We start from the raw sequence: 27,936 nt of genomic DNA on the forward strand, positions 1-27,936 counted from the left end.
GGAAGAGACTCTTGAATTTATTAAATGCTGCTGTCTATACTTCAAGGCTGAATGTTTTTAGAAAGCTAATTAGCAAACTAATAGTTGATGCCCCAGGAACAAGAAATTTTCTCATGCATACGAAGTCGGAGCATTGAGCAAATGCAATCTTTCTAGATCCATGCTGAGGACCATGACATCTATTGTGGTAGAGTGTTTCAATAGTTGAATCCTAGAGGCTCGGAATCTTTCCGTACCTTAGATGGTTGATTATATCATGCTCCAAATTATACAAATAATATATGATTGATGGAATCGAGGTTATAGTATCCAAACACATCTTTCCTGTAATCCTGAGAAAGTCTTGCAGAGAAACATTGAAGAGAGATGGAGGTTGTCATGTTTACATCAAATATCATGATATATGACGTAGAAGATATGAACTACTCATGCAAGGTTAACCTCTAGGAATGCACCTACTTTTATGGAAGAAGTATATTGAGTAACATATGCCGAAGTTTCAATCCAATTCTTCATATCGAGGAGCCCTAGAGTGCCTCAAACGAGATTCATATTCTACCTTCTATCACGAAGACTCATCCAAGCAAGCCTAGAAAAAAGAGAAAACATTCACAAGTGGAGTCATCATGACCTATGACATATGAGCGATGCAGGAAGCTTGAATATAACAGAATAACTTGTAATGAGGTTATCAAATAAATATTATAGAGTTGGTTGTTTTGTAAGAAGTAGATATGGAGACATGATGTGCATGATAAATTTTTGAGATGGTATGAAACTGCAAATTTATGTGAGCTTGTAAAGGCTAAAATATCCCTAATTTTCTGTTATTCAAATGCATTTCATTTGAACTTAAATGCTTTACATATCAACAATAAAATATTGTGAATGCTTATTGAACTTTCTTTTCCTTTAACTATTATTGTTTTGTAATTTTCCAATTTCAGTCTCCTTTAATGGAAGCTCTTTTGAGCAAAGAAAAGTTTCATGCTTTATAACTTAGCGAGAAAAGAATCACCAAAGTTGGTTTTGCCATAACCAAACTTAGAAAGATCCATGCGTTCATTTACTCGAATAGAATTCTCATCAATATTTCCAACAATTCTTTTTTGCTTTGTTGGATAATGTTTCTTGCTAAATAGTGGACAGTAACAGTTTCATACTTGTCAGCCCAACCATTTTAATTGCTAAAATGTTCATAGATGTTGTTAATAGATACATTTAGTAGCCACTGTACTTCAGTTAATATAGGTAACGGTCCACTAGCATGTTCGAATATTTCTCTATATGGTCCGATTTGGAGATATTTCTCTAGCTTTGTAGTTCATTTGCGACGTGCCCGTGGTGGAGTTTCGATTTATATTGGATTGAATTCTATAGTGCATTATCCTACTTGAGATCGGCCCTGTTAGGCATCAGTTTGTTGACATTCTTGAATATCTTTTCGTATTGTACGAAACAAAGATATTTCTCTAGTTGCATAGTTCATTTGTGATGTGTGCTCACCCCCACTGGTGGAATTTAGGCTTAGATTAGATTGGTTTTTATGGTGTGTTGCCCTACTTGTGATCCGTGCTTGCCCCCCATGCACACTCGAATATCTCACATAGACCTCGCATGTCTCACCTGTGGAGTCTACCCTTTTTGGGGGCTCGGACTACTTTGCTCTCAATCGCTTTCAATCAACAGTGTAATCTAAAATTCTCAATTGCCCAGCTTTTAGGAGTGGCAATTAGGTCAGATTAGATATAAGTCGTATTGAATACAAGTCGGGTCAAAAAATTTATCAACCCAAATCCAATCTATTTATTAAATAGGTTAAAAATTTAGACCTATATCCAACCAGCATATTAAACATGTAACCTGACTTGTATAACCCATTTATTAAATAGGTCAAATCATGTTAATTGAGTTAAAGAGATTAAGTGGGTTTTTTAATGGATTAAATAGATATAAATGGATTAAACTTGTTAAGCTGGTTGGGTTATACAGGATAGAAGCAAGTTAAACAGATTTTAAATAGGTTAAATAAGTCTTAAACAAGCTAAACGGGTTAAACGAATTATTTGATTTATCTCAACCTGAATATTAAATGGGTTGAATAGGTTACCTAGTTAGATGTTTGAAACACGGGCCTAACCTGCCAACTTGTCTACGACCTAAATCTATTTAGCTCAAATCTAAACCTTATTTATGGCAAGTTGAATATGGATCAAGTTAATATGTTGAGTCAGCCCTATCAGCCTTCCTGATACTCCAGCCAGGCGGCACCGGTTAGGCGTCGCTAGGGACCCCTCAACAAACAAAAGACAGACCAAGGACGTAACAGCAAGTGAAAAGCATCGCTGCTTCCGGGCCCCGCCCCGCTTCGCTTCCATCCTGGAAGAGCCGGTAGCGACCCCACTTCCACCCTTCCTCGAGATCTAGAGATACCGTCGTTCGAAGAAGAGAGGAGGAGATCGCCAACAATGGGGGCGATCGAGACGCTAACGGAGAGGGCGTCGTTCCTCCGGGACTCGCTCCATAAGAGCCAGACCATCACCGACAGCATGGTCTCCATCCTCGGCTCCTTCGACCATCGCCTCTCCGCCCTCGAGGCCGCCATGCGCCCCACTCAGGTCCCCTTCGTTATCTTTACATCTGTCATGCTAGTGGATTTTGGTGTCGATTTGTTGAGATTTTTAGTTTTTATTTTGGTATTTCTAGGGTTTCCCATTCTTTTCTTTTGAAGTGTTTGATCATACTTTCGTTTCTGCGTGATGCAGGTGAGAACGCATGCGGTCCGGGTGGCGCATGAGAACATCGACAAGACACTCAAGTCGGCGGAGTTTATACTGGGCCAATTCGACCGCACACGGGAGGTTGCTCCCCCCCCCTCTCTCTCTCTCTCTCTCTCTCTGTGCACTAGTTTTACTTCAAAAATTGATTTTGTCTCTGTATTCTGTCGCCCAGTAATGTGAAGGGCTTGGATGCATTTTGTTGAATCGAGGCACAGGCAATATGTGTTTGAGATTCGACCTCTTCTTGCGAAATACCCTTAGTTTAGTGTTAATGCTATCAAGTATACTAAGCTAAGGTGTGTAATGGACAAAAACTTAATGAAAATGGTTACAAGGACGCCTGGGTGCAGTCAAGACATTGGGTAATGTTTAATTCCGAGCGTCTGTCCGCAGATGGAACAAAAATAAGTGACTTTTGGTTGAGAATATGTTATGGCATATAATATGGGATACATGGAGGCATAGTATACTTGCTGTTTAGTAGTTAATAATATTGCTGGACATCAAAAAAATGGCCTTATTGTGCCAAAACATTGGTGTTGACTATTTCAAAGCTAAGCAACTTGTAGTTCATCTCATGTGGTGCTGGTCTGTTTAGAGGTTTCATTTCAATGCTGATTATCTGTCAAATGTGTAGGCGGAAATCAAAGTGCTGAAGGGACCGCATGAGGACATAGAAAGTTATCTAGAGGCAGTTGATCAATTGAGAGTTGTCTTGCGCTTTTTTAACTCAAATAAAAGCTTCAAGAGCAGTGATGGAGTACTTAGCAATGTCAATAATTTGCTTGGAAAGGCCATTCTGAAGCTGGAGGATGAATTCAGGGGACTTCTTGCCAAGCACAGGTTTCATTCTGTGAATTCTTTTGTTGTTGTTGTTCTTTCGTTCTTATTTTAGGTCATTGTTGTTTTCTTGATACTAGCATTGAATGCCCAATTCTTTAAGTTTTAAGTGGGATAATTCATGTTTAAATCTATATGAGCAATACTTGATGCGATTATGTTGGGGGTGCAATCAACAATTATGCATCATGTTGTGGTAATTAACTAATTATGAAAATATTACCATTAGGTTGCATCTGTCCAATGTCTTTTTTAGATTTTAGATCTAGGATTTGGACATGGAACTGCATGTCCTGTTTATCGCCCTAAGTTGTGGGATCGTACTTACTGCTCTAACCATTTATTATTCATCATATTTGACAAATATAATGGTACTGTGTTATTTTAAATATCCATGCAAAATAGTGCATGGTTTAACACTAAAAGATGAATAAAGACCATCATGGTGTCCATATCATGGCTCCCATCATTTCACTACCAATGAACAAACATTTTCAATTAAATGATGTGTAGGATCATATATTACTGTCTTACATGCGGATCATATCATTCTAGAAGGGAATTCCAGAACAATTATATTGTGGATTACCACAGAAGCACAGGATTAGAGGTCTGCCCATCCATTGATGATGGATATTTAGAGACTCAAATCGAATATTTCTTCTTTATCCATTGGATATGTTTTCAAAGAGGCAAACAAATTGGATGACTTTCTATGCGACAGATCATACAATCTCGGTGTTGTGGGAGACTATTTCTATTCAACCCGGGAATTTTCGGGATACTCTGCAGTCTGATGCCATTGGATAATATTTATTTAAGGGCTTTGTAAAGTAGCCGTCCCCCCCCCCAAAAAAAAACATTCTTAATGGATTGTTTTGACAAGACCATCCATTCACTACAGTATTTAATTCCTTTTAAGATGCGAGAGAGGTACTCATCAAATGAGAGATGATCTCTGGACATTTGTTGCAAGTGACAAGCCCCATAATTTACCACAGAACAACAATAATGTGGGAAAACCATCTGGTTGATGATATTCAGTCTTTTGTTCTTCCACTTTCAGAGCTTACAAATTTTGAAGCAACTTGTTCCCCTGTAGAAGGATCCAGTCTTGCAGACAAATTAAGTTATGAGTAACCTACTTCAGTTGAATTTTAGTTAGAAAACGATCTCTTTGCTAAGTTGTAGAAGTTTAACCTTGACATAACAGAAAAAACCTTCTAAATATTGATATGGATCCACCAGTTTAGTGTAGAAGTAATTAGCAGGATAATCTTTTTAATTTGTTACATGTTTTCTGTTTGATGTGGAATGCCTGTGATTTAATGCTTCTGTTGGTTTAATGCCTGATTTATCTTGCACATGCTTTTAAACTATAAATTTTTTTTCCCTTAATATCTGATAAGTAGTATCTTGTGCTTGATTGGAAAGAAGTGAATTCATTTGCAACTGTTTTGCTCTGGAATCAAATTCTTTTTCAATTTGGTTTCAGCAAACCAGTGGAACCTGATTGCCTTTTTGATTGTCTTCCGGATGCCCTCCGACCATCATCAGGGTCACCAGTGCAGCAGGGTGATGATGGTGGTAAAAACCCATCAGGTACCACTAATTCTGAGCATCAAGCCAAAAACTCAGAAGCAGCTGTATACACACCTCCAACTCTCATTGCTCCTAGGATATTGCCTCTGCTGCACAAGTTAGCTCAACAATTGGTTCAAGCTGGATACCAACAGCAATGTTTAAAAATTTACAGGTATAGATTTCACTTGGATGTCCTTCTCGCAACTATTTTTCTTCTTATTTTGTTGAAGGGGATACAGACAACCAGTTTTATATGAGAACATGATGAGTGCTTTATGTTGATTTTATGAGCAGAAATAATCTTTTATAAATTTTTAAAAATATCATGTGAAATAAATATCTAATTGTTGTATAGAGTTTTGAATAATTCATTAGGCATTTTCACTATTACAAACTATTGTTAGTTCAGTTTATGTACAAATTTAGATTTGGGTTGTTTTAAAATGTAACTATGTGTTCTAGAAAACGTCTAAACATTAGTATCACTTGTATATGGAAATTTCATGGTGTTTATTTGGAGGTTCAAATGGCAGTATTAATGAAAAGATACCTATCCTTAGGAAGTGGAACATAATGAAACATTGTCTGCTCATAGATTATATGTCTGCTCTTAATAGGGTGATGAGGACATCTATAAATTTGTAGAAAAGTGTGGAGGGGAATGTCAGATATGTAATTATTTGATGCAGTAAGAGCAACGATAAATTGATTTTGGTGAAATTTGGATAGATGTATGTATGAACTTTATGAGGAGAGACTACCATCTTATCATGTGTTAACTATTTCTACATGGAATGCCAGTGAGGTAATTATTTGATTTAGTAAGAGCAAGGATAAATTGATTTTGGTGAAATTTGGATACATGTATTTGTGAACTTTATGAGGAGAGACTACCATCCGAACATGTGTTAACTGTTTTTATGTAGAATCTGCTTCCACTGCTAGTAATCAGTTTTCCAGTAAGTTGAAGATTGTATTTCGTAAATTTGGTGATGACTCTATATGTGTTTTATTAACCTAGTCTTATCTAAGGTGATATAGGATCTTTTTCTGACTGCTATTTCACAAAAGATTCTGAAATGGCAAGATTAAAGAGAGTGACTGGAGAGGCTTAGTTTGGAAAACATGACCGTATTGCAAGGAACAAGAAATTTTTGCCATTCTGCAGATTTCTTTTCAAAAATCCTTCTCTGCCCACAATTAACTGTACAAATTCAGCTTCCGTAGCATCATAGGTAGATGTGATAATGTGGAGGAAGTTTTGATGGGAGATACGAGATTTTTGAATGGGAGTTGTGTTAATGATTTAGAAGAAATCCTTATGGTTAGTTTTGTCATATGTAGTGTAAGAAATGCTGAAAGTGAGTTTTTGGAAGATAAGATCCAGTTCTGGATTTGCAACAAACCAATTGTAGGCTTTTGAAGTTGCAAAGATGACTTAGTTAGCTTTGGTCAAATGTGGTCTACTATAGTTAGCTATATGCCATTACATTTAGTTAGGACTTAGGATCATCTTAGTCAGATATAATGGCAAAAGTCTAGACATACTAACTTAATGAACTCGAGTCACTTCCAAAATTTGGTAGGCAAACATGCAAATTATATTAGCTTCTTGGGTTTGTATGCGATGTGGACTTCATGGCTTGTGTTGCTTTGGGATCCATTATGTGCAACCTAACATATCTCATTATGATCAAATGATGAAAATTGATTCATAAAACCAATCCCGAATGGCCGAGGTTATGTTTGTTGGTTCTTTGTTATTCCTTTGGAGTTGAGATTTTTGCATCATTTATTAGCAATAACATGCCATTTTTCAAGGATCTCAACCATATAGAAGTAACCCTATTTTAATTCTTTAAGTTCACATTGAGTGCATGTTGGCTCAGAACCTACCTCATCGTAGGGGTGTGCATGGTTCGGGTCGGGTTGGTTTAGAGGTACTTTTAAAACCGAACCAACTTAAATCAGTTTCCTAAAACCGAAACCGAAACTAAATCGACCTAATACGAAATCCAGTTCAAACCGATCCAAACAATTTAGTTTGGTTTATTGGGTTGAGCTTAGGATGAGGTGTGCGAGGTAGGCGATGGTGCGGAAGAGGAAGAGAGGAGGGGAGGGAGAGGAAGAGAGGAAGGAGGGACAAGAGAGGTCGGTGGCTTTACCGGTTGCAAGGGATTTGGAGGTCGTGATGGTGGCGGGGCTTGGAGGCGCTAATGTAGCAAGGCCGCAGACAACGAGAAGCGAAACAAAAGGGAAGTTGGCTAGGGTTCTTGCCGTTCAATCACCTAGGCTTGCATGCTAGCTAGACCTGGCAGTGGATAGAGGGTGGTGTTGGTCCAACTTTTGGTCGCATCGAGGTTTGGTGTGGTTGGAAACAAGAGAGCTGGTTTGTGGTTCGATTGGCGATCGATGGCGACTGGCTGTGGTCTCAAGACTGCGAGATGGAGAAGGGAGTGTGGGAGATGGTGATGATGGTGCTTGGATGGCGAGCCTTTGAACTAGAGGAGGCAGAGGAGAAATAGGGGTACCTCTCCTCTAGATTTGGCTGATGCATAGGCCACCAGTATAGAGGAGGTAGAAGTAGAGGGGGTCAATGAAGAGGGTGATGAGGCACCAAGGCTGAGGATGTGCGGCGATTGCTGTGGCTTGGGATGGGGCAATAGCTATGGGATGAGGATGAGGGAGATCAAGGAGGTGTGTCGGAATGCGGATCGGCCTTGGATGGCCGGGGGTTTCGTAGGGAACTGTGAGAGGGGGGAGATGTAGCGATTTTTGGAGGGAAGGAGGCCGAGTAGTGAGGAGAGTGGGGGAGAGGCAAGAGCGGTGGCTAGGTTAAAGACTTAAAGGCTTCATATATATATATATGTGTGTGTGTGTGTGTGTACCGGGATGTGGTCACTATAGCCATTGATGTTTGATCGGACCAAGGTCCGCCGTACCGGTACCGGTCGGTGTACCGGTGGTGGTCCGGACTGGTACGAAATTGGCCCCGCACCGGTTCCGTACCGGTCTCGTACCGGTCCCGTATCGGTCCCGTACCGGTTCTTCAACAATAAACTACCGGTACCGGATTCCACGTTGATCCGCTACCGGTCCCAGGCCGGACCGGTACGTACCGGCCCGTACCGGCCGGTACGGCATACCATGGATCGGACGACTCAGAAATATTGGGATTAAAAGAGTTGAATGGTGCCGGTTCTATTTAGTCTCACATCAACTATTTACACTCTTTTTTCTCGCTTTAAAAAAGAATCCTCACAAGGCCTATCACCGAGCTCGGTGGCGAGAGTTTGGTTTTGGTGCGACTGGTATGTCGAGCTGGCTCGCCTATTGCAATTTGTATGGTACATATGCGGGTTGGTTCGGTTTAAGGTTTTTTTTTATTTTTTAATTATACAGAAACTGAACTGATTTTTTCGGTTCCAATAAATTTCAAACTGAATACAGATTGATTGTGAACAAACCTGATTCAAACCAAACCGAAATAACTGGCTTGGGTCTGTTTTGCAGTTTGGTTGGTTTTCTTTCACCCCTACCTTAGTACCCAATGCATATGGGTTTGATGTGAGGATGCCATGCATTCTAAGTGGCCTCGCATGAAGTAGGTTCACAATCATGATGACCACAATGATGGCTGATATGCTTGCTACATTTGTGGGCACCAGCTGAAATTCTGACCTATTTGATGGCCTCACTTGATCAAGAAATGGCTTGTGATATGTCCACATATATCCAAGTTTCTTGTAGCTGCCTTGCATTTTTTGTGGGCCTACTCGAAGATTGAGCAGTTGAATTTCAGTGACTATGCATGTTAACTTTGTAAACCTTAAGCATGTCTTTAAACAGATGGCTTCCCTTGATGATTACTGATATGAACATATCTTGTCATGGTGTCATCTCATTTAAAAATATTACTTTCTGCACAACCTGATTGTATCATGTTTTTTACGTAAAGATACTGTTTTCTAACTTTGCTTTTTGTACACCTTTAGGAGCAACCTTAACCATAATAATTACATGAACTTAATGTTTTACCGTATATCCATGTTCATGAGACCTTTTATTTTGATTCAGTACAAAGTATTTATGTCCAGGGCATTATGCTTTTTCCATTCAGGGAAATTCGTGCTTCGGCTTTAGAAAAGAGCCTTTCAAGTTTGGGAGTGGAAAAACTCAGTAAAGATGAGGTGCAGAAGTTGCAGTGGGAGTCCTTAGAGGCCAAAATTGGCAATTGGATTCACTTCATGCGAATTGCAGTAATGATCTGTATAAAAATCACTTTTAGAGTGTATTGCTTTTGTTTCTCAAGTATTTTGACCATGCTTGAAACAGGTCAAGCTGCTTTTTGCTGGGGAACGTCAATTATGTGATCAAATCTTTGAAGGCATTGCGTCTCTCAAGGATCAGTGTTTTGCTGAAGTAACTGCAAACAGTGTAGCGGTGCTACTTAGTTTTGGAGAGGCTATTGCTAAAAGCAAAAGGTCGCCAGAAAAGCTGTTTGTTCTTCTAGACATGTATGAAATAATGAGGGAACTTCAACCTGAGGTATAATATATGTTTCTTTGAACACCACAGTTATGAGCATACTTTACCTCCTGACTTGGGTGGTGGTGATCTTGTTGCTTGTTGTAACTTTTAGTTACATTGTGCAACAGCCACAGTTATGTGACAAAATTTATACTGTCCTTATGACACACGACATTCACGTGATGTAATGCTTTCTGAAGCCTTGTCTCTTACCAATTTGTTATGTGAGTAGGTAAAGTATCTGTACATATTGTATTTATCATTTAAAGCTGTGCCAGTTCTTGAACTTTGTACTATGAGTCAGATTCTTATAAATTTGGGATCGCACAATTGCCATCATGGGTTCTGTCAGCATTGTTCCATGTCACAGTCAAGATACTTAAAGTGCTTGGGCATTTGAAAAATCTTGACCTTAGTTTCATCAAGTTGAGTTTCACTCTATAGTTCTTGCTGTTTCATAGATTCTTCAGAAAAAGTTCTGGAGTTTGAAGACTCAAAGCAACATGTTAACTTACCACTATTATATTTTATACTATGCAAGTACAATTAACTAATATTGTTCCTTTAACTAATGAATTTGCGTAATTTGTTTGACTTGTACGATTTATTAGTGGAATTCTTGGAAGTTGGAAAATGTTGTTTGTATGTTATAACTAAATACTATTTTTGGAAATATCTGTTAAAAGGGTAACTAAATATCTGTTCAAATGGTCCCCTTAGTGCCTAGAAGATTGCTGATGACAACATTGATTGTAATCCAACACCATCATATTATGATATGTTTTAACATCAACTGAGATGGTTATTGCAGGGAAAAAATTGTATTTTTATGTTCTGCATAAAAACATTTTAAACAATGAAGGTTTTGCTTTGGAGTTGTTTGTACTGCTGCTTACTCTGTTTTTGATGATGTTCTCTAGATGCAACACATATATTGTAGGTTCTGTAAAACAAAGTTGAAAATGAAAAAAAATTAAAGAAAAGGAGTAAGGCAGAATTAATAGAAATAAAAAATGGACTAAGAAATATCAGGAATTCATGATGATATGAAAAATGACATAATTATGAAAACTTCTTCAAATTAGATAATTAAGATGAATATATACCCACAAAAATGACAAATGAAGGTACTAGATTGAAATACACAATTTGGAAAAAGAAGAGATTAAAGTTAAAAGTAGATAAATCATTGTACAACAATGCTAAAATGTTGGAAAAAATAAAAAATTAGAAATTTAAAAAGTGAAAGAAGATTGGAAATGCATGTAACTGGGAAGAGAATATCAATAAAAAAACTGAGTGGTGGAAGAAGAAAAGATTTAGTTTGTAAATTGCTTCCCTCAAAATAAGGAAATATAGTGCTTCTAGACTCCATATTGACAAAATGGGTTAGAGTTTTGTAAGAAAAATTGAAATGTTAGAGAGAATGTTTATATTAACTTTGCTACCTTGTTGGCAGAACATAGACTACATGAAGTTATTTTATTTTCAAACAGAATAGTGGACCACCAGGTGTATAGGTAGAGAGCTTTGAATTTCATGAGAAGGGGGAAGCAAATGCAAGAGAAATGCCATATCTTGACAAGCGTGCAGATGGAGAACTGTAAGAGGCAGAGAGTCGCAAGGGGAAGACATGATGTATTTTTATGTTTACATAAGGCTTTCTTATATAGTTCTTAATGGCTTTTTGGGAAACAGCAAGACATATTAAACATATTTAAATGTGTCAATATCATTTTTTATGTACTAGCAACCTCATGTGTGCCATGCATATTTGAGAAGAAAAATAAATATAAAATTTTAGATTATATTATATATAACTTTAAAAGAATAGTGGGATTTTTCTTATATTTTTTTCTTGTGTTGTCACTCTTAAAAGCAAGATATGTATACTGTACCAAACTGGATAGTACAGGGCGTATTGTATCAGTGCTGAACCCGGTATGTGGTACGAGAGGCTTACCGACATTCGGTATGCCGAATCGGCTCCCACATCGGGCGTACCGACACAGTAAAGGGTGGTACTAGTACATGCCTGGTACCGAAATGGCATATTTTGCTTAAAAGATTGATTAGAATACAATTTTTACGTATTAATTTTTAAAGTTAGGATTCGAATATCTAATTTTTAAAAAATAGTCAAATTTATTTGAATAGGAATTACTTATGTATTGTAAGAGAAATGGAAGAGCTTTTGGGTAGAAAAATGATAGATGATATTAGAATGGAATATTCTTCAAATTCAAAATTGTTATTTTTATATAGAATAGATAAATATGCGCAGAGTGTGAGCCTTAGCACAATTGCAAGGTTGCTCCATTTTAACTTGGGTGTCACGAGTTTGAAACATGGAAATAACCTTTCCGCACGAGGTAAGGTTGCGTAAATCTGACTCTCCCTAGACCTAGCAGTTGAGGGAGGCTTGTGCACTAGGCTGCCATTTTTAAATATATGCATGTATATATTGATATCTTTATCTGTATGTGTAGGTTTGTGCTTATGTGTGCTTTAATTTGGTAAGGGGAGTAGGGCTATGACAGGGCTAGCTCATTTTAACAGACAAATAATAACTGATAAAGGATATCATGTAAGATTGATATGCCCAATGAAACGTTGCAATTGGATTTGCTATTGCTTTAATAAAACTTATGGGAATTGACATTTTGGGTAATTGGTATGAGGCTATAGTCATTTACATGCTATACCTGTTCGCTTTACATTTTTTAAGCTCATCCCAATTATTTAATTTATTGGCATATGTATGAGAGCTGTTTATATTTGGAAAGTATCATTCTTTTCACCAAATAGTAAATGATGGGATTGCCTTTAATTGATTGGTCAGGTCGAAACAATATTTGAGGTCAAAGCTTGTTCTGAAATGCGAGAATCTGCATTGGGTTTGACAAGACACTTGGCTCAAACTGCCAAGGAAACCTTTGGTGATTTTGAGGAGGCAGTTGAGAAAGATGCAACAAAAACAACTGTTGCTGATGGAACTGTCCACCCTTTAACTAGCTATGTCATTAATTATGTGAAATTCCTCTTTGAGTAAGTATTTTCATTTATTCTACCTTTAGATACCAAATTTTGCCATGAAAATTACATAATTTATTAGCAATAACAGATGCACCTCTTTCATAATTCATGTGTTTTCCTAGGAATTTGACTATAGTTATTCCTGTTCTTGCATGTGGCTGTATCTGAGTTGAGTTTATTTGTTTACGGTCATAAATTTTTTTATAAAAATGTTCCTTTAATCCTTTTGCTAGTCCCTTTTATTTACTTGTTAATATAGCTTAAATACGATTGCAGCTGTTGCTTTATCTATAAAGTAGGAAATATGAATTATCTATTATCTTTCGATACAGATGCTGTATTTACTTATTATAGAGCTATATTTTCAGTTAGTTTTTGGAACGTGACTATAGGCAAAAAACAAAAGCATTGTTCTGTTTATTTTAGGTCTGGTTTATGAATTATAGAGGCCTTATCTCAACCATGGAGTGGTATCCCGTGTCAAATATTTTAAAATGGACTCTTCAAAATCTTTCTTGGTTATTTTTTAATGCTTCTCATCACATCCATTCGAAGTCTTTTATTCACTCTTGATAATTCAACTTGAACTTCTTCAACTTGAACTTGAGGTCCCTACTCCTGCTGGTTGTCGCTTTTGGATGATGTTGCATATGCCAAAGTCATTTTAGATTATTTTCCCTCGTTGTATTGTTTGTATAATTGTCAAGCATAAACTTGCTCCAATTTACTCATATCTACATCTTCATTTTCAAGTTTTGACCAGAGGTCTACTTTAATCAAGAAGCAAATACACTTCTAAATCTTCTTTATCTTTAAATCATTATCCTCATTGGGAGCTTTGGAACGTGACACATGTACACAAGGCCGGAGGAACCGGTACTGGGCACCGTACCGGTTCTCCAGCGGGACGACTCGGTGTGGGCTATGCTGGGCCCGTACCGAGAGAGGGCGCGCTGCCGGAGCCGGAGAAAGAGAAGAGAAAGAGAAGAGAACAGGGGAGGGAGGGAGAAGGAGAGGCGGCGGACGCAGGGGAATCGACTGGGGCTAAAAAATTTTGAAATTTTTAAGTGAAGTCGGCATATCGCTTGCCGACTTCACTTAAAAAATCTCAAAATTTTTTAGCTGCGGCCGGACCCTTGTTTTGTTTGAAACAGGAGAACTAGCTGCGGCCTTGGGCCCCGCGGCCTCCACCGGCCCTCCGTTGGCGTCCACTACCTCTCCTCCCTCCCTCCGCCGCTCGCTCTCTCTTTCTCTTCTTCTTCTCTGGCTCCGGCAGCGTGCTGTTTTTATAGCCCGAACTGTACCAGTGAGCCACCGATATGGCTTGGAACGGGCAGAACCGCCCGGTTCGGGATGATTCTGCCGACCATGCGTGTATATGCCTTTAAAACACTAACGTATTTGGTCTGAACACTAGTAAGATGAGTCAATGTCCACTGCCAAACCTAACAAGCTCGAAGGGTTTCAATAATAAATCCCCCAAAAAACATGCATTAGTATATGTGTCCTAGTCATGATCCTGTAAATATTATCAACTATGCATCTCAGAGGTGTCTGAAGAATTATCTCATTTGTGTGCTAACACCAAATCTACTAGATTTGATTATATCTGCAAACTTACCATCTTGTACCCATCGCTTCAGATTGGATTGTGCTGGATTGGATGACATATCAAATCTAGAATGAGGCAAGATCCAACAAGCTGTATATTATCCGCACAGCCTACCACTAAGTTGCTAAGGTCTAATGGATTCATGTCTCAATGTGGCATTGAAGTGCAGAAACCAACACAGTGGGTAGCATGTTTCTACCAAAAATTGCAACAAAGTGTTCGTATAGAACTCAGCTGTTAAGAGAGGACTTGGGTTCTTGGTCTGACATGGGCATCATGATGTAGGTGAATGATCATGTCTTTCTTTGTTTCCCTAGTGGGATTTCATCATTATTTCTTCTATTTTTGAGTGTACAACATATTTAAATGATGTCCACATTGTCCGTCATGCAACACCGAGATAAGTAATTAGCCTTAGTATCAAGGTACATCGTCTCAGTACTGAGCCTTGTACCGGTGCTACCCTATTAGTATGTCGGTATGCCCAATACGGGGGCTAGTTCTGCATATCGAGTACTGATATGCCTCCAATACCACGTCCTGGTACCGAACCGGTATGATTTGGTACGTCCTGTACTGTCTGGTTCAGTACGGTACACTGTATTTTTTTGGTTCGGTATGGTATGGTGTATCTTGCTTAGGATCTTGATAAATCAGTTATGGAGCAGCACGGGTTGAGTTTCAGTGCTCTAAACACTAGATCAAGCAATCGATTTTAGATAAGAAAAGACTGCGATGCTCTCTCCTTATCTCTTTACTTTTCTTTGAAAACTTTGTGGGACAAATGGATGTAGATACTATTGTACATCCAGGTTCTTTTTTTTTGGTGAGATTTCTTTTATCTTGGATTTCTTTCTGACTTCTACATCTTTCACTTCCCTTGTTGATTCAAACACACCTACCATCTTACCTTTCGGCATTATTTGTTTTCTAGGGCTGGAGAGAACATATTGTATTCTTGTTTGAGCAGTTTCTGGATGCCAGTTAGTTTTTAGATATGATTTTCATTTCTCGGCCATGCACTTTAGTGGATTGTATGCTAGTTACTTTTATTGAAGTTGTTTATTTCATGCAAATCTTTAAGTTGTTGTTCATGGTTGATTTATGCTGATTTACTGGATCTGGTGCCGGTTGAACTGGTTCATGGCTTCTAGCTTCAATTATTGCATGCTGATTGCCTCTTGTTTCAATCTATTAGTGATTTTATGCTGCTTGGATTCACATGGTTGTATTTCAGTTTGGATTCTGAAATTAGATATTTGTCCTTCTGAAAATTCTAGGATGTATTAGGGTCCAAGTATGAAATAGTTTGCTGGACTCCGAAGATGAATTTGAAGAACGTGAAAAATGAATAGATGGAATTGCTACTTAAAGCTTCATATCAAACTAACTTCGAGGATAAAAGAGAGTTGGGTTGGCAGCAAATGAAAGATGTAGACTGAAAAATAAAGATAAGAAGCTCTTAATTAGACTTTAAAGGAGGTCCCTGTTTTCTCAAACTCAACTCTTCTCTTCCCTAGCTCTCTCTTTATTTCCTTCTTTCACCTCTTTAATTCACTTCCTCATTCTCTCTCCTTTTTTTATTCATTCTCTTCCTCACTCTTTCTCTTACTCTCTGGCTGCCCCACTAGCCTGGTGATGCCTGGCTAGAACAAGGAAAAAGGAAAGAGTGAATGGGAGGCACCCTCTTGAATTGAAAAGGCAAGGGGGAGGAGGGTAGGTACGCAGGGTTCACATCCAAGTCAGACCAAAAACCATCCAAGGGAGGAGAGAGAGAGAAAGAGGAGGACAGTGAGTAAGGTCTGAAAAAGGCATATGTAGTGGGTCAGGTTATGTCTTTGAATGCAACTTTATTGGAGTGCATGCAAAAAAATGTCAAATCCATGCAAAAATGGTGATATAAGAAGCAAGTAGGTTTCTAAGGATTTGGTGGTATAGGATATCATCGGTCTGGAATCAGATGGCATGCAGAATTTACTTGACAATAATCCAGCTTGCAATGAAACATGATCTCTTGTACATGATGCATTGCCAAAGTTACTCGACCAAAGATTAATAGATGAGTCAAACTTCAGCATGAAATCTTCATCAGGCCAGTGGGCCATGTGCAAGAAATCCTGATGTTGTGCTGATGTCCTCTGTTGGCTGTCTTCAAGATCCAATCTTATGTTCTGGTGCTCTTAGAAGGAGTAGGGTTTGAAGATGTTTTATAGAATTGGTTGAGATTAATAATAGTTCTCGGGTTAGGTTATCAGATGATTAAGGATGTTTAGGTGGTTTTAAGGCAGTGTAGGGGTCGATGGGTAAGTGGACCATGTTCTAACTTAGGTATGTTTGGGGGGAAAATATTGTGAAGGCCCATTGTTTAGATTCTTGAGAACCATTGCCTTCTTTTGGAACATGCTGTTTTTAAATAAGAATGATTCTTGACAGCCAGTCTTGTGATTAGACATGACTTTGAGGCTGTTTAATGGGTGTCTGTAATCTCGTCAGTTATTGAAATGTATAAATTTAGTATTTTTTGGCCTTACACATGTACACATTGTATATGAATTGCTAACTTTTGCTCTCATTTTTGATTGATCTTCTCTCTCTCTCTCTTTTTAAATGTTATCTGGAGAGAGAATGCACAAAGATGCATTTAGTATAGAAGAGGGTGTATTTATAGAGTTAGGTCTAAACATTGTCACACAATTGTTCAATCATGTTGGAAGCTATTACTAAACATGAAAAGGACTGATGTATCCACTCCCGTTTTTTTGTCATGAAAACTCGTGTTTGGGTGATCAGGACATTGTTTATGCTCATGAATAATGCTATTATTACAATATCTTTTAATATGAAACAAATGATTGTTACTGGACAGGGCTTCAAGTGCTGTCTTGCCTGTCCATTCTGGCTAGTTCGTAACTTTCTGATTCAACACCAGCATGCAACATTGGGTTGCTTCCAGTTGATAGTGATCTACTGCACAAATGAGTGTTCCAGCACAACAAGGCATGCGTCTTGGCTTGCCACATCATGGGACATGTCACACATCATGTGCCGTGCTGGCCACTGGTTGACATGTCACCCATCATGTCATGACTTTTAAACCATTGACTGGACTACCCTTAGGGGCAGGCACATGCCTGAATATGTACTAAGAAATGATTGGAGATGCCTTGCCCTTCTTTTCTTTCAGAAATTGTGTTTTAAATGATTTGGATGTTGCTTCTGGAGGGGGTGTCTTGAGCTATATTCTAATTGAAACTCTTGGCATTAGAGATCTTCCAGATTCACTCTTCTTGCCCTCTTTGAAACTCTAAAAATGAATGAATCCAATGTTCATGCAGCAGTTAAATTTCTTACGCAGAAACTAGTCATATATGGGATCTAAGATCATGATTAATTGGGTTATTGCTCATACAATCAACAGGCTGCTGATATGACGTTTTGTTCATGTAAAACTTAGTGCTAATGGAATTATTGAGTTCTTGCTAGGGATGGTTATTTTGGAAGAAAATGTTTCCATTTTATATTTGTTTCTGGATCTTTTCTCCTCTCCTGGAAAATTTTTTCTTTGACCTGTTTTAAATGTATTTCAAATTATTCATATGCATGCAATGTTACTTGACAAATATCTTGTGCTCTGTAGATACTCATTTATATGCTTAATCTGTGGATTATGAAATTATCCTGTTGCTTTGTTTGATTATTTCGTGACCTTTTATCTTCAGCAAGATAAAATGCACCATGTAGCTGTTTGAGAAAGCAACTAACCAAACATTTACAGCTATCAAACAACACTGAAGCAGCTTTTCCAGGACTTTAAACCTGGGGATGATTCAAACTCCGAACTGGCATCTGTAACAATGCATATTATGCAAGCTCTTCAGACTAATTTGGATGGAAAATCAAAGCAGTACAAGGATCCTGCTTTGATGTACCTATTTCTGATGAATAACATCCACTATATGGTCAGATCTGTGCGCAGGTATGTTATACAATTAGATGACTGGAGCATTTAATTTGGATAAAAACAATGCCTCTTTATTATTTTCAGATCAGAAGCAAAGGACTTACTGGGTGATGACTGGATTCAAAGGCATCGAAGGATTGTGCAGCAAAATGCAAATCAGTATAGAAGGGTTGCTTGGGCGAAGGTTTGGTTTCTTAAACCTAACTCAGCATACAAGTGTCCCTCTTCGAAAATGTCATGTATTTTTGTTCAAATACTTTAGGTTGATGCTCTTTTAATGTCCTTGGCATTCAAAATATCCTACCTTGTGTTCAGTGTTGATTTTATGGTAGCACTGTCCTACACCCTGGTGCTTTGTCTGTTGCTGTTTTTTTTTTTTTTTGCAGGAAGCCCATGAGTGGATTGGATTGACGGACTTCCAGTCAGGAACCGATCGAAAAATAACCTGGTCTAATCTGAATTTGGATTAGGCTTGGATTGAAAAATATGACCCATTTTGAAAATAAATTGGATTTCAATCATTAGGAACCACTATTAAATTAACACCAAACCCAACTGACCTGAAACTAATACCCTACATGTTTTACAACCCTCTTTGAATTTGAGAAAAATAATTTACTTTCAATAGCAACTTCTGTTTTGTTAATCACTAAGTTTTGTTGTTGATTATAATAACTGTGGTTATCAATCAAATTTTATTGGAATGAGTTGTTGGTAGTGTCTATATGTTGTGTAATTGTTACTTTCTTGAATAACAATTTGATATAATTAACAAAGTTATGCTGTCTTTTGTAGTTTTGTTTGGATTCTCCTCAAACAATTTGACTGAAAAAAAAGAAAAATGATGGATCAATAATAGAAATCTCAAATCCATCTTAAATGGATATGAGTTAGGCTCGGATTCAATTTTTTGATTTGATTCAAATATGGATTGGATTTGGGGTCTGCAAATCCCTATTAAAACTGACCTGCTTGCAGCCTTAATTGTAGACCTGGATAATATTTTTCAGAAAAAAAAATAAATATGAGCTAGTGATCTAGTCATGTTTTTGAGCCATACTGAGTTCTAAGTCACAGTAGATTTTGATGGAGGAACACACTAGATGTTGAATTATTAGCCGCACTTGGTAACATTATATGGACAATGCTATTACTGTATGCTATTATATACTTATACTAAATCAATATGCTCCTGTACATATTGAGATATATCAGTTTTAAAAAATGCAACCATTTCTTTGAAAATATAGAGTAAATTTTAAATGTTGCATGATTTATTTAGCAAAATTCTAGCAATCTGCAATAATCTGCTAAAGTAACTGTAGTGCAGGATTTTAGAATTCTAAATAAATCAGAGAGTTTAGTGATGCATCTCGTTAGAGTGTGCTGGATGTGCTTCCTTTATAATTTTCCAAATCCTTTAATCAACCGCAGTTTCTGAAGAGCAGAATTATACAACCTAACAACCCTGATATGTATGTTCGACCTACAAATCAATCCACAAGATGCTGGAATGGAGAGTACATGGACTTTGGTCTTTCCATGTGCACAAAAAAGTGGATGTGGAAATCCTTAAGCACTAACTATTCTCTGATGCAATGGGCTCCTAGCTTGGCTTAGCTGTGTACAATCTCATATTGATTGCTTATTATTTTTATTGTACTTGATATATCTATTTTTTTCTCTCTCTAATTAACATTTTAAATAGAAATAATGGAATAAATATATGCTCATTTTCTACAAATCCATAACCCTAACAAAATAATTTAATATCAATATATCTTGATCCTGCAAAGCAAGGCTCGTTGTCTCGGTATCAAACTCCGTATCGGTGCCACGCTAGCACAATGTCGGTACAGTACAATACGAATTTTGTTTGGCATACCGAGTGTCGGTATGCCACCCGTACCGGATACCGGTATCGAATTGGTATGGTACAGTACGCCTTATACCATTCTGTTCGGGCCGGTACGATATACCATATTGCAAAGAAATTTATCGTATATCAAACTGTAGAAAGATTATGTGGGTTGAAGATGCGACTACAGCGAACATATGCTATAGATATGGTTGTTTTGAGGTTGTGATTTTTTATCTCATCTTCCGACTGATGACCTACTTATGCACATTCCTATGTCTCATTTGCTTCTTCTCAAATTTAAATTATTGGTTGATTTATATCTGTTGTTAATTTAATGTGGGGATTGCTGAGTTACAAAATATCAATGGTTTTATCTAAGGATCTTCAGTGAGCCAAAAATATTGGTCACCATGGTCAAACAGAATATCCTCATATATTGAACAGAAATACTTTTCAGGCTGTATAACTGTACTTTTTCATCAACTCCAGGTATTGCAGAGCCTCTCTGGTCAAGGTTTGACTTCATCGGGAGGTAGTAGTGTGGTTGGAAGTGATGGAGGCACCAGCAGTGGAGTCTCAAGATCGGCTGTGAAAGAGAGGTCAGGAAGTAGATTAGGTTTTCCAGCTTGCTAATAATGTTATAATGTATCACAAAACTGACCCACCTTGCTATCATCAGATTTAAGTCATTCAACATGCAGTTTGAGGAGCTCCATCAAAAGCAGTGTCAATGGACAGTCCCAGATCAAGAGTTGCGCGAGTCTTTGAGGCTTGCAGTTGCTGAAGTTCTACTACCTGCATATAGGTCTTTTATTAAACGATTTGGGTATGTTTTTCTCTACATGTGGCCTTCTATTCTTGAGTATTCTTAGAGTCATTGCATTCTTAATGATTCATTCTATATTCTGTTAGACTTATACTATCAAAACTATCATCCATATGCATCCATATTTTCATTTATGCATGTAGACATGAATATATTTTACTTGAATTAAACTTAGGGCTGCAACCAAGGTACGTTGACTTGGTATTGTGCCCTGCCCCATGTCGGTTATCTACTAGTTTGGTATGGTATGGTATCGACACACGATATGATGTTGCATGCCGATATACGATGTTGCATGCCGGTATACGATGTTGCATGCCAGTTTTTTATTTTTTTTGTTTTTTTATTTTTTTTAACATTTAATGAAAAGTAATACTTTTTTTGCCTTTTGATTGATTTTAAGTCTAATTTGATGTTTCTTGATGTCTTTGATATTTTTATTAGGGTTAAAACCCTAATTTGATGTTTTAAGCGATCCAAGCTTTGTACGCCAGGAAAAGCAACATACAACATCTAAATCAATTAGTGAAATACCAAATATAATGATACAGTCAATTAGATGTATTTAAGTACAACTTATATACTTACATCTAAAATTTCATCGAATGGTGATATTTCTTGTGGACATCGGGGTTGTCTTCATATGCAGGGGCCTCAACCCAATTCTCCAACCACAAAGCGCCCTACTCTTGTAAGCTTGTGGGGCCCTTATAAAATACGTAATCCATATGGTCTCTGTATGTGCTGTGGGTGATGGTGTTGCTTTGGGAGGAGTCATCTGCCTGATACTGTGGCTGTGGAGCGACCTGTCCAAATAGCTTGAAAGAAAATTCCGATCTATAAGGTGCTTCAAGCTATGTAGGATGGTAGTCACTGGAGGATGACGTTTCCGAAGCACCATATTCATAAGTAGCCAGCACCATATCCATATAATTCCATATAGGATTTCGAACTTGATACGTCAAGGGATTCTACCCTATATGCTATGTCATCTGTGGCAGCCTTGTTTGTGTCCACTATGATCTCGAGAAATCCATCTTCTATATGCAATCGTATGCTTGTGGTCTTTTAGCCATGCGTCGTGGTCCCTATCCTACATGGCGTGAGTGAATTGAGACTCTCCGGTGAATCAAATCCTACTCTCGAGCTATGAACCATATGTGGTGGTCTGACCTCCCTAGCCACTAGATACATCATCATTTCTACTTCCATGTGACCATGAGCGTGAAGGTTTCTTGGACCATGACGTAGGGCTTTGCCTTTTTTCTCATTTGCTTTCTTTCCTGTCCCACCCCTTTGACTGGCTTTATTGGAATGATCGACTATGCCCTTCTGACTGGCTGGACCATGTAGTATGGTGGTCTCGTTCGAGCATCTCTCGATCAAATCGCTGGAGGATCTCTTGGATATGGAATCATCTAACGGTTTAATTCCCACTAACCCCTCTGCATGATCTATTGGATGTGAGCATGGGATATTACGTTTTGTCTTCCTCCGAATCCACCCTAGTCTCGCCGGCTACAATGTTAGTTGGTCTTAGAGGCGATCCTAGGTCATCAAGTTTTGGCTCCTGCTGCTGGCTTTTAAGCCAAATCGTACCCTCATCATCCTGTACAAAATCATTGTGGAGTGGATCATTATGCTTGAGCTCCACTTCCTCGATACACTTAAGCCCCTCAACCTTAGATTGTAGTGCAGGTAGATCGCTTAGGCATTTTTGTGAGATAGTTCTTCTGTTTGTTGATAGATTAGGGCAAATATGAAGCAGTTGCGCTCCTAGCCACTAGAGGACACCGTCTACGAGAAGATTCGGAGAGCAAACCACCTAAGATGTTGAGCAGACCTCCTGAAATGAAACACCACTTAGTTGTAAAAGCATTGAACAAAATTACATATAAGATGGTGGTAGCTATAAAATATCAACCACCACTTAATAGCTATTGTTCATATGTAATATACCTGGAATCATATGATACTGCCCTTGTTGAGCATAACATCTCGTTCACCAAAGCTGTGGAAGCTCTCCCTAAATAGTTGTTTGTGAAAAAGAGATATGGCCCGCGATGTTATAATATGTTGAATAAATTTAAAATTATGAAAGACATGCTCCACATAAATTAACTAACCTCCTCAAGACACTACGCTACATTTGGATCAGGCTCCATCTTGTATGTCATATTGCACAGGGTGGACAGAACTTCACTGTCCATTGCAAATCAAGGGATGTTGTATTGAAACTTTGGGTTCAAGTAGTAAGTTACAAATACAAGTTACAATTGTTTTAGTATGACGTGACCAACTATAAGACTAGACAATGAACAACTATTTTAATGTATATTCTTACCTACTAGATGCAGCTTTCTACCCTCTGGTAGTCCCACCTCTGCTCAATGATGTCTATGTACTCATAGAAATTCACTAGATCCGCTTGATTTGCTCCTTAGCAGTCATCATCATGTGATAAGGAAGCTCATCTGTGGGTACCTCTCACGGTCCACAGCCCAAAGCACGATGTCTAAAGGCTTGATAACCTTCACAACCCTCTCTGCCCGCATCCAGAATTGCTGGCTTGTCACCAACGTGGCTTCATTATGGACACCAAAAGCACTTTTAAGCTTCCTAGGAGCATAATATTGACCATTTTCTCACCTTGAAATATCATAGTTCAATGATGAGCTACACTGCTCAGGAAGTACCCAAATATAGTGAACAATGTAAAATCAAGAAAAAATAAAATAATAAAAGCAGTAAGAATCAATGCTTATTGAAATAATTAGTGTCATCATTGCCATTCTGTGCAAAATTGTTGAAAAAATTCATTTATAAAACATTGAAATACACTTAGAAATGCTTGAATACACTGAAAGACATTTGAAAATACTTGAATACACTAGCACCTAAGAAGAAAATATTCAATCATTTCAGTAACAATTGGTCATTAAGCAACTATGATGCCATTATTATGGGTTCACTGATTAATAGGCCTATTAGCTAAGGGTTCATTTAGACCAACTATTGTACTTGCTGGTAAAGGGTTCATTGATGCAAACTATTATACCTGCTGGCTAGGGCTCATTGGTAACCAACTATTATACTTGTTCCTAGGGGTTCCTTGACTGACCAGAAGTTTCATTTCATTATAATAATTCACAGATATTCCATATGATTGAGTGAAGATCAAAAGCAATCACTTCAATACAGTAAGATAGATTTCTGTTAGAATAGCTCAATTTTGTTAGCTTTAGATGTCGATTAGTTATAGAAAAACAAAGTTTAGAAGACTAACTTAATGGACAATTATTACAGCAAAATGATTAGAAAATCATGAAAGCTATTCTTCAATTTATATAAAACAAGATAGATAGCATTTTAACTTTCATTATTCAAACAATTTGCTGAAATTGGAGGTCACAAGGTGCTTCAGACTTCAAATAGGAATATGGTTTCAAAAATGATTATGGACAATGAGGTAGACATGGAATTCCTGAACTGGTGTAACATTAAATAGTCATTTATAAAATGGATTATTAACTATGCAAGGATACTTACAACTATAGAAGATTTATAAAGGTTCAAACTATCAAACAATACCATCGTCTCTTTCTTGCTTGCCTCTGTTCTTTATTTTCTTTCTTTTACTTCATTAGCTACTTTTATAAGGTTTCTATGATTTCTAAAGTTGCACAGTAGAAAGAGGCCTCCGAGTTATAGGTGTCTTGGAGCATGAGGTGTCCATCTCAATGTACTGGTAGCTAGATGCTCAAGTTCAACTAGGTGGCTGATATGTAAGCATGAGATGGCTCTTTTAGTAGTCCTAAGCATGAGGCGTACAAATATGAGGTAGCAGCCTAAGGTAAAACAACATAAGGTGTCAACTTAATACTAGCTTGAGGTGCAAGTCAAACATGAGGCGGCAATTCTTAAATAAGCAAGAGGTGGTAGCAAGCATGAGGTGGAACATAGTGGCTAAGAGTGAGATGGCACCTAATTAGAGAGCCTGATGTGGCCAAGAGCATGAGGTGTCCTAACCCATGGATTTTTTCAATCTAATCCTTGCATTTCCCTAATAAACTAAAGGTCTCATTAGCTTTTTTGTTACCTCAAAGCATTACTCTTCCTGAGTGCAGGTTTGGTGATTCATGCCATGTCGGTCTTCAATATCTCCTATTGTACTCCTAAGGTAACCCCATGCAAATAACTCTGCTTGATGAAATCAATAGCTAGCGTAACCATACTAGTAGTCATAAATGGAATGCTGTAGAGTTGGGGTAATTACATAAAATGTCAGATTAGTTGCTGTTCTGTTGTATAGGAACCAACCTTTGGAATTGTCATATTGAACTCCGATTGGAAGCATGGTTGGGCTCCCAGGTCGATGCCATCAAATCCATGTTTTTGTGGTCTTCTGACATGAGCTGCTTCCAACTTAATCTACCACTCAGGTCCCAACATGCTGAGATGCAAACTTATATGACTTGTCTAATACAGAGGCAGACTCAAGGAAGGGGTTGGTCCATGGCAACCACCCATCCCCACCCCAACCCACCCTAGGTGCGCCCCTCCAATTCTTGAAACTCTGGGACTCTTCTTTGTTTCAGTGTATTCATCCACTCGATGCTAGAGCCTAGGCTCCTTGGAACTTGGTATATTTCAAATGTCTAGCACACAACTGGAAAAATCTGGTGATGAAATTGATCCTTGCCTTGGATTTTGGCATTCGGATCTGAACCCATCTAAAAGTGTTTGCATCACAACCTGGTTAGCTCTTGTTGAGAGATGATCACAATCCATAAGTAAATTACAATTACCAAAAAGTGGAGAGAAATGCGCTCTCTTTTGTCTAGAGAAATAGGCTGGCTGTTTGTTTAGAAGTTGTTTGCATTTGCCATTTTTTATCTCCCTCACACATGCATACAGGTACACATTATAAGCAGCTCACATCTCTTTATATATCTATATACAAGGTATACTGCACCGGTATCGAGGCTCGTACTGAGTGGCAACTGGTTCGGTATAGTTTGGGTCTATACTGTATCGTGGTCAATTGTTGTAATAAAACAAGGAGAGGAAGGGAGAGAGGGAGAAAGAGAAGGGGAGAGGGGTAGGGGCATCCTAGGCATTGATCGGCCTTGGTCAGCATTGAAGAGGAGCGAGATGGGTGATTGAGTGATTGATAACACACATGACAGAGTTTAGAAGCTTTGATCATGGTGGAAGAGGGGGGAGAGAATGGAGGGGTGGAGGCATCAATGGGGTGCTCGAGAGGGTTTTAAGGGACCGAACCATCCTGTTTCGTGATTGGTTTGGTTTGGTACGGCCCAAACTGCTCAGTTCATGATGGTTTGTCGTACCCTATCTATATAAATATTCATAGATTTGTCTTACAACACAAAAAGTTTCATTTGTATTATGAATTAATTGTTTCTTCTTTTTAATGAAATGATCCAGATACCAAGAAAAAAAGTGACACCTCTCCAATCCCATTGGTTATTAATCTCATTTCCAAGTTTATCACCATTTCTCCATCCTTTTAAGCATGCCAGTGTCATCTACAATATATAGCAAATACATATTGCTTGGTTATGGTTGTGGAAACATCTAAAGCAGCTTGTTAGCATGGATATTCAAGATCGTAAGGCAAGATACTAGGAAGAACTTGGTTTTAGCACTGAAGTCCACCTCACATTCTCTAGTCATCTTACTCTTCTTATTAGCTGAAGATAAGAATAGAAGAATTAGATTTATGTACAACATGTCTCGCATCCCTAATTTACTGAGAAAATGTAGTAGTATTTGTATTTGTTCTTTTCTCCTCTGTCATTTCTATTTTGAGAATAAACCAGAAAGGTCAAATTTCGTGTATTTAGAACAAGGAAGTGGGTACTTAGATTGCTATCTATAAAATTTGGATATTGTTATTGTAAGATTCAATAAAAATCTTACTTTCTATTAGCGGACTTCTTACTTTTATGTCAGCTCCAGACCCCACCCCCACTCTTAGATATTTAAGATCATATGGCAAGATACTAGGATGAACATTGGTTTAGCACAGAAGGCAGGTAGGTCTGTCTCACATTCTTTCAGTCATGTTAATCTTCTTTTTAGCTAAAGATATGATCAGAAGAATTAGATTTATATACAGCATGTCTCAAATTTCTAATATACATATGAAATGTTGTAGTCTCTATGTGTCTTTTCTCCGCTGTCATTTTAATTGTGAGAATAAACCAGAAAGGACAAAATTGTGTCCCCCCCCCCCTCTCCACAAGCACACACACCCCACCCCACCTACAGAGTAAATTCCTGGTTCCACCCCTGGTCTAAGACCATCCTTCAGAGTACACCATAATTCTTCGTGCCTTGCAGACAGAATACTTGGTTTTATTATGTTTATATTCCTGGAACAGTTCTTTTTGCTGTGGATCCAGTGTCAGCAAATTATTTTACCTTTCAGGCCACTGGTTGAGAATGGCAAGAATTCACAGAAGTACATCAGATACACTCCAGAAGATCTTGAGCGAATGCTTAGTGAATTTTTTGAGGGAAAGACCCTGAGTGAAACAAGAAGGTGACAGGCAGCGCCACCCCGAGCCTGGACTTTGTAAGGAGGTGTCCTTTGTACAACTCAGGTTCAGAAGTTTTAGATGTGATGTGGCAGTTCGTTTGAAGTTCCTATAAATAAACCTGTGCTAGATTTATATCCAACATGCTTGTTCAAAATGTATTCATGTTATTTGTTATTGATGAAACCATATTTTGATGAAGGTTGATGTGAGGAAGTGTTCTATTTGATTTATTTAGTTCACACGTTTAGCTACTGCAGATTTGACACTGTTGGGTGGTACCGTGGTACTCAATTGTTTGAGCCTCTCCTGTGGTTATCAGATATTCAGTGAGATATTTGCA

At 38.0% G+C, this 27,936-nt stretch overlaps 1 protein-coding gene across 1 annotated transcript; it reads left to right on the forward strand.

Moving 5' to 3' along the window:
- The first annotated feature begins 2,310 nt into the window (after positions 1-2,310).
- LOC103724081 (exocyst complex component EXO70A1-like) lies at positions 2,311-27,936 on the forward strand. The gene is made up of 12 exons (XM_008815236.3): positions 2,311-2,618; positions 2,766-2,861; positions 3,418-3,623; positions 5,116-5,376; positions 9,325-9,463; positions 9,540-9,752; positions 12,577-12,782; positions 18,158-18,358; positions 18,428-18,527; positions 20,694-20,803; positions 20,884-21,030; positions 27,485-27,936. Exons 1-12 carry the CDS (start codon positions 2,469-2,471, stop codon positions 27,600-27,602), a joined length of 1,947 nt encoding a protein of 648 aa, XP_008813458.2. The 5' UTR covers positions 2,311-2,468; the 3' UTR covers positions 27,603-27,936.

The sequence above is a fragment of the Phoenix dactylifera genome, unplaced genomic scaffold (assembly GCF_009389715.1).
Source record: "Phoenix dactylifera cultivar Barhee BC4 unplaced genomic scaffold, palm_55x_up_171113_PBpolish2nd_filt_p 000167F, whole genome shotgun sequence".
NCBI classification, from domain to species: domain Eukaryota; kingdom Viridiplantae; phylum Streptophyta; class Magnoliopsida; order Arecales; family Arecaceae; genus Phoenix; species Phoenix dactylifera.

What these genes read in the sequence shown, in the direction of transcription:
- LOC103724081 (XM_008815236.3), top strand. Translation starts at nt 2,469, where the DNA reads ATGGGGGCGATCGAGACGCTAACGGAGAGGGCGTCGTTCCTCCGGGAC. An exon ending in AATTCGACCGCACACGGGAG is followed by an intron (nt 2,862 to 3,417) that starts GTTGCTCCCCCC and finishes TCAAATGTGTAG; the next exon opens with GCGGAAATCAAAGTGCTGAA. An exon ending in TTCACTTCATGCGAATTGCA is followed by an intron (nt 9,464 to 9,539) that starts GTAATGATCTGT and finishes TGCTTGAAACAG; the next exon opens with GTCAAGCTGCTTTTTGCTGG.